The following is a 12,682-nucleotide window of genomic DNA, read 5'->3' as shown; positions in this document are numbered from 1 at the left end:
TCACCTGGTGGCTGTGAAGTAGTACAGTGACTCTTGCCTTCACTTATCCTTCACTTGTGCCTTTTTCACGTAGCAGCAGCCGTTGATTCAGCAGACCGAAGTCCTCGGCCCACCTCTGCACCAGCCATTGCTCAGAGTCAGGCCGCAGAAGACAGCGTCCCAGGTGCACCTGTTAAAAAAGCAGTGGTTTCTGAAGCACCGAAGGAAACAGTGCAGGTTGAAGTGAAAAAGGAAGAAGTGCCACCTGAGCAGCCTGAGCCAGAGCTCACAGAAGTGTGGAAGGTATGTATGTCATAAGCCCAAATGTCTAGCTAATGCTCTTTTTGGTTCAGAGGTGTTGACTCCTTGACCAGGAAGATTCTCAAAGCACTGGTTTTTGTCGAATCCTAACAAAGTTATTTCTTCCTGACTCTTTCTGAAAGAAGGTATCTCCCATTAACCTGTAAAATATTTTCATAGAATTATGTCATGAAGTACTGTAAGCTATCCCAGTTTTCTGGTGACCCATAACTTTACCCAACTTAAATCTTAAAAAATGAGTCTGTAAAACACACCAGCACTGTGATCATCTGTTTTTAAAAATAATTTTTACTCATCCAGAAGGAATCTCCACATTCCTTTTTCAGAGTAAGCTCTGCTAGTATGAGTAAAATATAATTTGATTTCCTAAAATGGATATATGTGTAACATACCCAAAGAATATCCAGATATTATATAAAGCACATCTATATGGTTGTTCAAATCTTAAGAAACTTTACAAAAATAGGAAGATCCATTATGTAGAGGAGGTTATGCTACTGGGTTGTTTACAGTTCTGAGTTGATTGCACCCACAGTCACGGAACTTTGTTGAAAAATCACCAATTTAATTAGTAGATTTCCCAGGAGTAACAGTATCCGGACTGATCTTTTCTGTGTTGATAAGCTTTTTAAAATACATTTTAGCAGTGATGGAGTTGAGCTGTCAGTTCAGATTTATTGAAGTAAATACGAGTCTCACTGTTGACAACAGGAATTAATAGAAGCAGACTTTATAAGAAAAATTACACTTTTATATGTCTGTTAAGAAATTTAAAACCATGTAAGACCTTGGTAAGTGCTCTCCCCTTGACAGATGGATTAATCCTGTTCTTTTGGAGCCAGTTCAATATCTAGTTTACCTATAGAGCAGTGGCCAATCTGGCTCTGTTTTGATTGTACTAAAAAAAAAACAAAACTATTCAATATGACATATAGTTTTTATGGTCCTTTGAGACCAACTTGAGTCCAGTGTGAATGGTAGGTGGTTGCATTTTTGTATCTAGCTAAATGTGCATGACATTGACCACCAGGTTCAGTATCAACAGTGCCTTTTTAATGTTAGACTACTTCAGTTTTTAATGTTAGGGTAGCTCACCTGGCACTTTTGACTGTCCTTCCTTTTCTGATACTAACTGAAAAGTGTTAGATTACTGGAATTGGCAAGGGAATCTTTTTGGTGGCTAAGATTCCTTTGGCTTTCTGCTAACTTATTTGTTCTTTTGCCTATCTGACAGACATAAGTATCTTCAAGAATAGGTACCCTTTGCTCTTGGGGCCTCAGCAGAGTGGAGAGATCACTTCCTGTTATATGCTCACCATTTAAGTGCCAGTTGGGGGTCTTCTTGCCAGTTAATTCTATATAAATAAATTTTGAGATACTTGTATTGAGATCAGACTGAAAGCCACCTCTGATAACCTTCTGTTACCGTAATAGTAGTAACGGAGTTAAGGGTGACTCTGAGTTGATTTTATTTGTAGCAGTTAGAAAATAATTATGGAATTTGCCTGAAGCCGTATTTACCATATAAAGCAGCAGTAGTAATAAAGTAGCCTTGTAATTGTGGAAATCTCATTGCCTAACACTAAGTTGGTGCCAGATAGAGATAGCTTTTTGGCATCTTGAGTCATTTGACAAGACCTACTTTGCAGGTGTGGAGATAGTACCTTTCCTCATGTGCATCTTTATCTCCATTGATATTCTCTGTAGGAGCATAAATAGAACTACTGTTGCTACTTGGTCTCCATTCTTAGATTGAAGTAGAGGCTCTCAATTTCTTGCTGTTGGATTGCTAAGGACCCAAAGCAAGAAGTCATTATTCATTTAAACAAGTAATTTAAGCTTTACAAAATAATTGAAAACTTCCATTTGCTAAGCATTCACAACTCTATGAAGATATTATCTCCAGTTTATCAATAAAAGACTTAAAACTCAGGTGAAATAACTTGTTAAGGGCCACACAGCAATAATCCCAGAATAATCCCAGTTATTTCTACTGGGATTCAGAGTAGAAATAACCCAAATTGTTAATTACCCCAGTAGTTAAAAGGACTGTAGCCAGATGTGCTTATGATTTGACAGTGTCACAAAGGTTGGTATCATCTTATGTTCTTTACATTCAGTCCTAGAGAAAACAGCACAATGACATTATATTCTGAGGTAATGCTGCCAAGTGTGATTAAAAAGAATGTGTCAAGGGAATTCCCTGGAGGTCCAGTGGTTATGACTCTGTGCTTTCACAGCTGAGGGCCCAGGTTTGATCCCTGGTTGGGGACCTAGGATCCCGCAAGCTGCACAGCGGCCAGAAAAAGAAAAAAAAAAAAAAAGAAAGAGTACATCAAAACCACAGATTAATGAGGTTCTGTAAAGAACGTAATGATACAGGTTGATTGACCCTTAATAAAAACATTTTTCTCATTTTGATATATCCAGTGCTTTAGGCATTGCTCACTCTATTATGCTTTCTCTTAACAGCCTTGGTTTTTAAATTTATGCTTACTCCATTTTGGGTATATAAAATGACTGCTGCTAAAGGTATTTCAAAGCCAGGCAGGAGGCCTTAGTTATTCTCTTCCTGTTCTTAAGGATGAATCTTTTCCATCCACCGAACACATGGGCTCCAACTCCCTGGAGAGGAGATTACAGTGTGTTGAATGTTGCAGCTGAGCCCTGTGTGTGCTTATTTATAAATCAGCCTTGGAAGTAATTGCATGCATCAGTAACAATTTGGATTGAGTCTATTTTGGTGTGTTGTTGTCTAATAAACTCAAGGGTTAAACTTGCCTCCTTAAATATATTGATCAACTAACAAAATTTTTTGTATTTACCTGCTTGGTGTCATATGTGGTTTATTTTATGTGTGCTTTAAACTGTAAAGATTTTGTTTCTGTCATGTATGTCATACATTGGTATCTTCATTTGTAAATTTGTTTTTATGTTATTTAAAATACCTCTACATCACTTTTAAAAAGCAAAACAAAAACATATGACTTTTTAAAGTCTAAATTATTATTTTTAATAAGTACTTTTTAATAAATAAGTATAAAAATGTTCTCTTCATCAATAGAACAATTACCTTAATTTTCTTTTTTGATCCTTTGGTTGTCCATATTACCTCTTCAGCTTTGAGAATGTGATGGTGAACTAACAGATTGCTCTTGAGAGCAGTGTCCTTCCCTGTAATACCCCCTGTAAGACTGCATCATGATGATTACATATCAGCTTATTTCACAAGCAGCCTAAAGATGCAGCTGATTTGGAAATGACGCTATTCATAGAAACCTACTAACCTGAAATGTTTTTACCACTTTATTTCTTAAATGTAGGTGGAAAAAACCCACATCGAGGTCACAGTACCCACCTCAAATGGTGACCAAACACAGGTTTGTGCCAATAGGCCACTTATTCCTTTTCCCCTCCCTCCCCAATTTTTTCTTCCCTCCCACTCCCTGCTCCTTAAAAAAAAATTATAAGCTGAAGGTTCAAAAAAACTTCAATGAGCCAATATTTTATCATTTTTCTTTCTTTTTTTAATAATGGCAAAACAGAAGCTTGCAGAAAAAACTGAAGATCTGATAAGAATGAGGAAGGTTAGCCATTTTTCACTTTCACAAAATCACTTTACCATCACCCATGCTGACTTTCAAAGTGCATTAAAAAGACAGTGATCCATTCTTTTCATTGATTTCTCTTAATCCGAAATTACTTTCAAATAGCAGGTATACATATACACATGTTATGTATATATATGCATATACATACACACATATGTATACCAAAGAAATTATAATCCTATACTATATATTGAAAAATTTCATTAAAATAAACTTTCCAGTAGGAAAATATCTTTTTAAGCACAATGAAATAATTAGTGAAGGCCAAATCTATCCTTTATATTTAAACTTTATAAGAAATATTTCACAGTGGTACCATATGCTTGGAATCATTGACAATATTTTATGCATATTTATTATGGAAACCATCATAGCAGCAACTCCCAGTATTGCTAATAATTATGGGTTTGGCTGTTCTGTGTCTCATTCTTCCCAACCATAGAGTAGGATGAATCAATTCTTACTGAATAGAGTATTGATTGACCATGTATAAAATGCCCTTAGATCTTTCTTATGGAAGATATTAGAGCTGTACGTACCTGCAGTATTACTAAGTTTGAAATAATGTCCAAAACGCTAAATAATGTTTTAAAGCATTTCCCTACTCCATGGAACACGGAGAGTCAAGGCTTCTTAAAGTCATGCATTTTAAGATAACCCTCAAACAGCTCAAAGAGGAACGTAAAGCAGCTTGTTATGTAAGAAGCCAATGAAGCCAGGAGCACTGTCTATTTAAATAACATCGTCGCATTCTTCCATCATTCATGAAGAATGTCATCCATTTTCTAGTGGTAATCATGTCCTCTGTGTGTCCTTGTGGTTCTGTGACCATTTCATGTTGGCATATGCTGCGCTATGGACATTTAATTTTAAATATTTTTTTGGTTTGCCAATTTGCAGTTTTTTCGCGCAAGAACAACATTTTAATTTTTTATGCTTTTCTGTTTTTCCCTCTTTCATTTTCACAGAAAAAGAGAGAGAGACTAGATGGTGAAAACATTTATATCAGACATAGCAATTTAATGTTGGAGGTTTGTATGAACTTGAAGCTTATTTCAGTTGGTTGCCTGTAACCTTCTGCGTTCTTTGCTGATCCCCTTTCTTCTTTCTATGCTGCGTTTGGTTTTGCATGCCATTGCATGAGAGAATTTTAGGTTTAAAATGCTTTTGCATGTTGGTAAACATGAAGATATGCAACCATCTCTACTTCTGACTCTTTAGTTTCCATCTCTCATACATATCTAAAAAATATATGATTGGGACTACCTCAGCATCCCATGGTTCCATTGTTTTACCCACTTTTAGAAAGAACTACATCACTGTTTAAAAGTTCCTTGAATTGTCCAAGAGTATAAACTCCTGTATATTTCAAGCATCAAATTTATAAAATTTTTTCATCTTCTGAATCAGGAGAATGTGGAAAAATAGGAGAAATGATCACAATTCAAAATGGACTTAAATTTTTGAGGATACCAAAAAATGACAGAAGAATAGTCAGGGGGAAAAAAAGTAAGATACAGGAAGGAAAGGAGGGAGGCTAGCATTTAATGAGTAGTTAGTATGATATAAGATAGTTTAATTATAAAACAAGCCTACGGGTATGGAATTTTTATTTTAAAGAGAAAGTTGAGGCTAAGAGAAATTAATTTCCTTGTGGTTTTAGAGCTGGTAAATCAGTAAAGCTAGGATTTGTGTTAGGGTCCATCTAACTCTATTAAACTATACTTTTTTTTTTCCCATTCAGAAATAGCAACATACTATGTGCTGTAGGAATTGTAAGGTCATTTTCCCATTGTATTCAATATCGGTCAGATTTTCACCAAGCCTATATTAGTATACTTTGTCTAGTTTCAGGCTCCACATGGGATAAGGAAATATAAAACTAACTAGAAGATTAGAGGAACTCTGTGAGGAAAATTAAGGAAATTGGAGTTATTCTGTGAAAAAACAGGCCATGTTTACACATCAGAAACTCTTACCTGGAAGCTAATGACCTAATTATCTTACAACTCCACTCAAGACAGAACCAAAAGAAATGGGTATAAATTCTGACATCAGGGATTTAACTCAAGTATAAAGGAAATGTAACTATATAGGAAGATGATAAATCATTCTTGCCTTCAGGAAGCATCCAATGTAGGGGCAAATGGAAGAGAGAAACAATAAGTAAACAAATACTAATAAAATGATTACAAGTTATTATAAAAGCTATGAAAGGGAAATAGTATGCTGTGCTAATAAAAAGGACCTGCTCTAAATAAGATGGACAGGGAAGTTGTCTATGAAGAGGTAACACTTAAGCTGAGACCTGAAAGATGAACATATGTAACGGTAAATATTATTAAAGGGGATGTTTGAAGAGACTTTTTTAGATAGAACTCTAATAGCATCCAGTAATTACTTAACGTCATCTATTCTTTGTCAATACATATATTTTGAGTGCCTGCTAGGTATAAGATACTTTGATAAAAATAAAAATTATGGCCAGTTTTCATTAATCATGTACTGTGTGGTAGGCACAATACCAAGTGTTTTATATATGTTTACCTCATGTAACATGAAGTTTTCTTAGGCTGGACCCTAGGATATGTCAGACTTGGTAACTAGATCTCTTTGCTTTAGCGCATAGCTGAAACTAGACCTGAATGGTTCCGCTTCTGAGATTAGGGAGAATAACAGATACCAGTTGATCTCCTTATACTCAGCAATGTAACATCTCCCAATTCCAAACATGCCTATTTCTTGACTTGTCCATCTGTAATTCTGCCTCTTAACTGGAACCTGCAGTACCAATCATATATTTGTCCTTTGTTCAATGAGGTGTGTTATGGCTTCTGAGACTCACAACGTCCTTGTGTGTGATACGTTTTCCCCAGTATTTCATTGACAGCCATGAGAGGGGATATCTAAATAAGTGTGTGTTTGAAAATTAAAACTACTAACTATCTTTTGAGAATATTTTCTATTTAATTAAGTGTTTGGTTTGATTGCTGCTAAAGTTATAGGATGATAGGCATCAGAAAGTGTCTAATCTGAAAACAGCCAAAGTAGTTTGGCTAACCGTCATTCTCTAGGATTGTAAAAGTTTTTTCCCCCGCTTAGGGAAGTTCTCTCAAGTTATCTGTCACTCTAGCAGATTTTTTTTTTAAGCATTCCCTCCTCCCCCTACTCCTACCCCACCCCCACTAATGCTTTGTTCTGGCACAAATAAGGTCGAGTTCATTTTTAGATCTACCGTTTCCTCCTCCATCTCCCAATGAGAACCTGTAGCAAGTGTCTGTGACAAATTCTATTTGGAACAGGTCCCTTTGAGATCTTAATTTAACTCTGTGCCCCCACAGGTTTCCAACAGAGCCAGCTAAGAAGGATGGAGAAAGCTCCCTCAGAAGCTGCTGATTTTATTGAAACATTTATTTTCTCAGGTTCCAAGCCAATCAAAAGCTAGGCAGGACAAGTAACAAATCACCACTCTTTTATAGTAAGAGGCTAATAACCCAGAGAGTTATGGTTTTATCATAGCCTCTCTTGATCATTTTTTTTTTGCTCCATTCTCACCTTTAACCCTCCCAAATAAGTTTAGTTCTTGGCCCAAGCAGATTTGATTTTGTCAGGAGCTAGGTCACAGAGCCTTCCATGCCTGATGGGTCTCAGTTGTTCAGCCTACTACTGAGTCTTTGACTGACCTTGTTCCTGCTTTTCTTTAGCTAGTAAACATGCTTTTCTTGCTTTCAGCTAGAACAAAAGTGCAAACTGTTGTTTCCCCATGGTGAAGCCCATATTCTTGAGCTATACTCACATTTCATCCCAGCAGGCAAGAGGTACTCTTATGGGGGAGCTACAGGATTGCCCTTTTTGGGTTAGTTTTCTCTTTGACTGATCTCAAAACACATAAACATCATTCAGTCTTGCAAAAATAAAAAGAATAGACTATTAAATGAATTTTCTGAATGAATATCTCCAGAATCAAAATTGTGTCATATGCCTCACTGATTCTTTTTCCTATACTGTTTTCTCTTAGACATTGCTTTTGAAAAAAATTTACTTAATTGCAGCCTATATTGCCTCAGGAAAAACTTTTAAAACAAATTTTTATTTAAATGAATTCCTTTCCCCCACCCCCAACACCAAATGAGGCTGTTTCCCACGGAGCCAAAAAAAAAAAAAGACTAATCCCCAAATTCACACAGCATATTAGGAGATATATTTAGTATTATGCTTTTCTTGGATACAGAGCTGCCTTGATATATAATAAACACAGAATTTTTAGCAGTCATCAAGTGACAGGCTCCCACATGTTTTGATTTCAAGCATAGATCTTTTGAGGTTTTTTTTGAAGAAATATGTTGGACCAAGAACATTTGAGTTTTTGTCTTCACGTTGTATTTCCCAGATCATTTCTGGCCAAGTCTCTTGAAAGTTGGTTTATGCCTCCTGTTACATAAACTTGAATGTTATTTCTCATATTATTTCCAGCTTTATTAGCCTAGTTTTGATCATTTCTCCCTGGAATATCGCCTGTGAGAGCTTCGCCCTAGTTGTCCAGTAGTCACATCTGCTGGAACAGTTTAGTTATTTTAAGTCGTCAGGGAGACATATAAGGTATATGACAAGTTCTTATTAAATCACTCCCCATCCATTGACGGTTACTGGAAGATGGTTTGAATGGTACTGAGGGATGAAGTGAAGCTGTCAGAAGCTGCAAAACTTAAGGCTTTTAGTGTGTGTGGATAGTATTGACAAAGAAAAAAAAATCCATTATATTATATACCCCTGAGTAATTATTCAGAGATAGTAACCACTTGCTCTGGAGGCTTGAGCCAGGAATTTCAGTAATAAATTTTTGTATCGAGAAAGGGCTATTCCTGTTTACCAAAACCCAGCAACAGTCACCTAGTGGTAAGAAAGCAAAACTATCTCCAGGTAGAAATAGAGGGATACTGTACAGTTGCAACTCACCAAGGCAAGGCAAACCATGGTGGGAGTTGAATCTTTCACCATGTCCTTCGTTTAACAGTTTCTCCTTCTCTATTGCTATCTCCATCCTGCCTGAGCTGAGCCTAAATCAGTTCCTATCAAGCTGAGGATAATTGAGTTGTGGGATTACCTGCTTGGGATGAGGAGTTGGAGATCTAGTGCTGTGTCGTAATGGGAAGAAGAGTTGTAAAATTAAGGAGTGAGCTCTTTATAGGTTATATAACTGCTAAGAGCTATAGGGTTACGATGCTTCACTGCTTCCAAGAAAAGCACTGTGTTAAAAAAAAAAAAAGCAAATATACCATATTGTATATTTATAATTTGAATGTAATTTATGGATTAATAACATCTATCTTGGATGTGGTGTATTTTCTACCAGTGCCCATAGTCTATGATGGGCTCCCCTTGGTGTTGTTTTTTTCCCTGAATATTTATTGTTCTGCATCTTTGTCCTTTCAACTATAGGATTTAGACAAAAGTCAAGAAGAGATCAAAAAACATCATGCCAGCATCAGTGAGCTGAAAAAGAACTTCATGGAATCTGTACCAGAACCACGGCCTAGTGAATGGGATAAACGCTTATCCACTCACTCTCCCTTTCGAACACTTAACATCAATGGGCAAATCCCTACAGGAGAAGGAGTGAGTACTTTGTCCATGTGACCAATTGTGAGAATGAGTGAGATAAATGCTTTTGTATATTGATAATCTGTATCTGAAAGTTTAGAGCTGAAATTTAGCTTTGGTGTCTTACCAATTCATTCCAGCTTTAAAGCATTCATAATCAAACACTTGTTTTAAGTCATATGGACTACTCAGTCCAATTATGGGGGCCATTTGGAGCTACCAGTCGATGACTGGGCCCTGAGAACTGTCTCTGCAGCTGCATGCTTCTGCCTAGTGTATGTTTACAAATGGACCATGAGCCAGTGGAACTTAATGTTCAAACTGTGCCTTCAAGGACCAGAGAGTTTACTAAATTTAGTAAGGTCAAAATTGGGAAAGGGATAGGCATTTTTTAAAAACTTTGTTTGAACATTTGCACAACTTAGAAATGTCTGGAATGGTTGACCACAATTATGTAATAAACCAAGGAGACCTCAGCCAGAGAATGCAGAATACCAAGTATTAATGATTGTATTTCAGTTTTAGAAGAACTATTGATTTATTTTATCTTTATGAGTAACATCAAGCTTTTAATACACTGTTTTATAAGATAGTCACAATTAGAGGAAGAGATACCTTTTAGAGGCTGTTCTTTTTCTATTATTGTTGCCATTACCTATTTTAGAGATCCTACACCTGAATCTGTGTAATGAGAATATCTTAAAAGTTACCTTGAGCACATATTCAAAAATTCTTTACTTAACCTTTACCCTATACAGGTTAAGTATGTATATAAATAGTCACAGTGACTCAGTGAGTGAGTGTAATGATTTTAAAATTATATGCTTGTTTCCTCCCAAAACAATAGCAATTCTAGTTAAGAAAGGTAAAGTGATGTCTTAATAATTTTTTAAAAATTTGTTTTTATATTCAGAGTTCATGGTAAACTATCCAACTTACTGTTTAGTTTCTGGAACTGGAGAAGATAATAAAAGTTGGTTCACAAAGGATACATTTTATATTTTTCAAAACATGATTAAAATTGGCTAACAATTCTCCAAATAGAGTTGAACCAGCTTCGCCAAGAAGGCTGGAGAATTCCTGAATGATGGGCAGGGAGAGAGAGTTACCAGGGTTGATAGGATGCAGTTGTTCTTATTCACTGTCCTCTCAGCCTCCACTCTCTGATCTAAGTGGACATTAGTTCTGTATCCCAAATCTGGAGCATATACCCTGAACTGAGACAGTGACTGCTTTCTATAAGTCTATGGCTCCCTGATAAAGCACTTGTTGCTACCTCGCCTGGCTAACCCTATCCACAAACCATAACTGCATATTTTCTAGAAGTTTTCTTTTTGATTCTGTGCAAGTAATAAAAGATGCTCAGCTACTTTGGAGAAGTAACTTAGTACCCTCTTGGATGATGTTTGGTAAATTTGAACCAGTCTCCATTTCCAGAAAATATCTTGTGTCTTAATAGAAACCCTTCAGAAACCATCTCAAGGCTAGTTTTGGGAATGGCTGTTTCATTCTGTGGACTTTAAAGAAATGACTTTTATAAATTAAATTAGATCAATAGGGAGTACTTTAGCTCTAGGGTTATGATATTACCCCTCTAAATGAATAATGCAATAAGTAAGAACTATATTGTGGTAACCTTTTATATAGGATAATTCTACTTCCTGGCGTATCTTACTTTTTCTTTAATAATTAGGACAATATTTTTGTTCTCTGGGGATACCTCTGCCACCTTTGACAGCATTGTTGTTGCATTGCAAGGCAACTGAATTTTATATAATTTGTGTATGACCAGGTGCAGAAAACCTCTGTCCTTCCCTCGGAAAGAAAGGTTGGTGGGCCAGAGGTAATGCTGCTGTTATGACTTGTGCTTCTCAGTCGGAATTTGCTCTTGTCATGGCACTAAGCAGAAAATTCCCCCAGAACTGATCAGCAGCTGCTCAGTGATTTTTTTTTTTCTTTTGGCTATACTAGTAAATTCACACTCACCGCCTTTTGACCTAACACATAACTTTTTCGCTGCTGCATTTTGCAGCTTTCAATTTGCTTATTTTGGCGCATGGCTGGTTGAAAAGCTGCATGAAGATATAAATATGTATTCGGAGAGAAAAACGAATTTAATTGTACCCTATTCTTTTTATGTTGTCTTTCTTCTCCCCCTTATTTTCTTTTAAAAATCATTATAATTTTGCATCCTTTCTTTTCCTTTTTTCCTTTTTTTGCTGACCAGTCCCCCAGCTACTTTCTCCCTGATACGTATCACTTAGGGGTGTGCAAAGAACCAGTGTTGAACTTCCAAACAGATCAGAGAAGGCTGGCTCAACTAAGAGAACTTAGAGCCAAGTTTTTCCTTTCATAGAAAACATCTGTCTTGACTGGATGGCAGAGTACAGAAATTGCCAGGGGAGAAAAATTTCTCAATTGGACAACTGGAAAAAAATAATTTTCCTTAAAAGTATCAAAACCATTTGCTTAATGTGTTGTATAAACCTTCATGATGGTCGTTATTATTATTTTAAATCATGATTCTGAAGGGAGGAAGGAGTTTGTAATTGTTGAGATTTGTGGGAGTTTGGTTTATGGTTTTTGGTTTTTTTTTTCTGGTAGACCTTGGAGGCTCGTATAAACTTTTATACTTTCGTTTTTCTTTTGCAGTCGTAGAAATGTATAGGATTAGGATTTTTATTCCCTTGAGCAAAATCTAATTGCCATACTGAATGAACTGTTGCAGTTTTCTAAGTCCATATGAAGAGATATGAGGATAACATTTTATATTCTGCCATTCTATTTGTAATAAAAGTAACTTTTCTGATGGCAAGAAGAATGCTTCATTATTGGCTTTGCCCAATTGATCTAAGAAAAATTGGCAGCACCAAAGTAATGAGAAATGACCGAAAATTTGTGTGAATATCCTTAAAGGAGGAATAAATACTGTAACTAAGGAAGTCCAGTGATTCCTTGAACTTTGAGGACTTCTACTCTTCATTCATTCATTCAGTTACCTATTGAGTACCCTACTGTGTTATAGAAACTTTGCCAGTATAATTGCCAAAGTAAAGTAAAATACAGTGTCCAAAAGATCTTCCCAAATCCTTTGCACATCCCCAAGTATCATTTTTGAGCATTTTCCATCTGTCATTTTGTTCATCTTTCTCTGTCTTTCTTGATCTTCT

The 12,682-nt window shown here is 36.2% G+C and overlaps 1 protein-coding gene across 32 annotated transcripts in view; it reads left to right on the top strand.

Annotated features, from left to right (window-relative positions):
- The window catches only part of EPB41 (erythrocyte membrane protein band 4.1), a 203,104-nt gene that overhangs the window by 142,187 nt on the left and 48,235 nt on the right, over nt 1-12,682 (top strand). For 6 of the 32 annotated variants that reach the window (XM_082439831.1, XM_082439806.1, XM_082439832.1 and 3 more), the window contains exons 12-17: nt 74-282; nt 3,624-3,680; nt 3,846-3,887; nt 4,880-4,942; nt 9,351-9,527; nt 11,305-11,355. In XM_082439831.1, coding sequence (XP_082295957.1) covers nt 74-282; nt 3,624-3,680; nt 3,846-3,887; nt 4,880-4,942; nt 9,351-9,527; nt 11,305-11,355 — 599 coding nt within the window. Of the gene's footprint in view, nt 1-73; nt 283-3,623; nt 3,681-3,845; nt 3,888-4,879; nt 4,943-9,350; nt 9,528-11,304; nt 11,356-11,739; nt 12,682 lie in introns of those variants that run through there. The other 26 variants (XM_082439829.1, XM_082439802.1, XM_082439808.1 and 23 more) reach the window with 18 other exon arrangements.

This window comes from Balaenoptera physalus, assembly GCF_965194825.1.
Source record: "Balaenoptera physalus genome assembly, chromosome: 1".
Classification (NCBI taxonomy): domain Eukaryota; kingdom Metazoa; phylum Chordata; class Mammalia; order Artiodactyla; family Balaenopteridae; genus Balaenoptera; species Balaenoptera physalus.
Note: the sequence above shows the minus strand (reverse complement) of the source record. Positions and strands in the feature narration are given on the sequence as shown.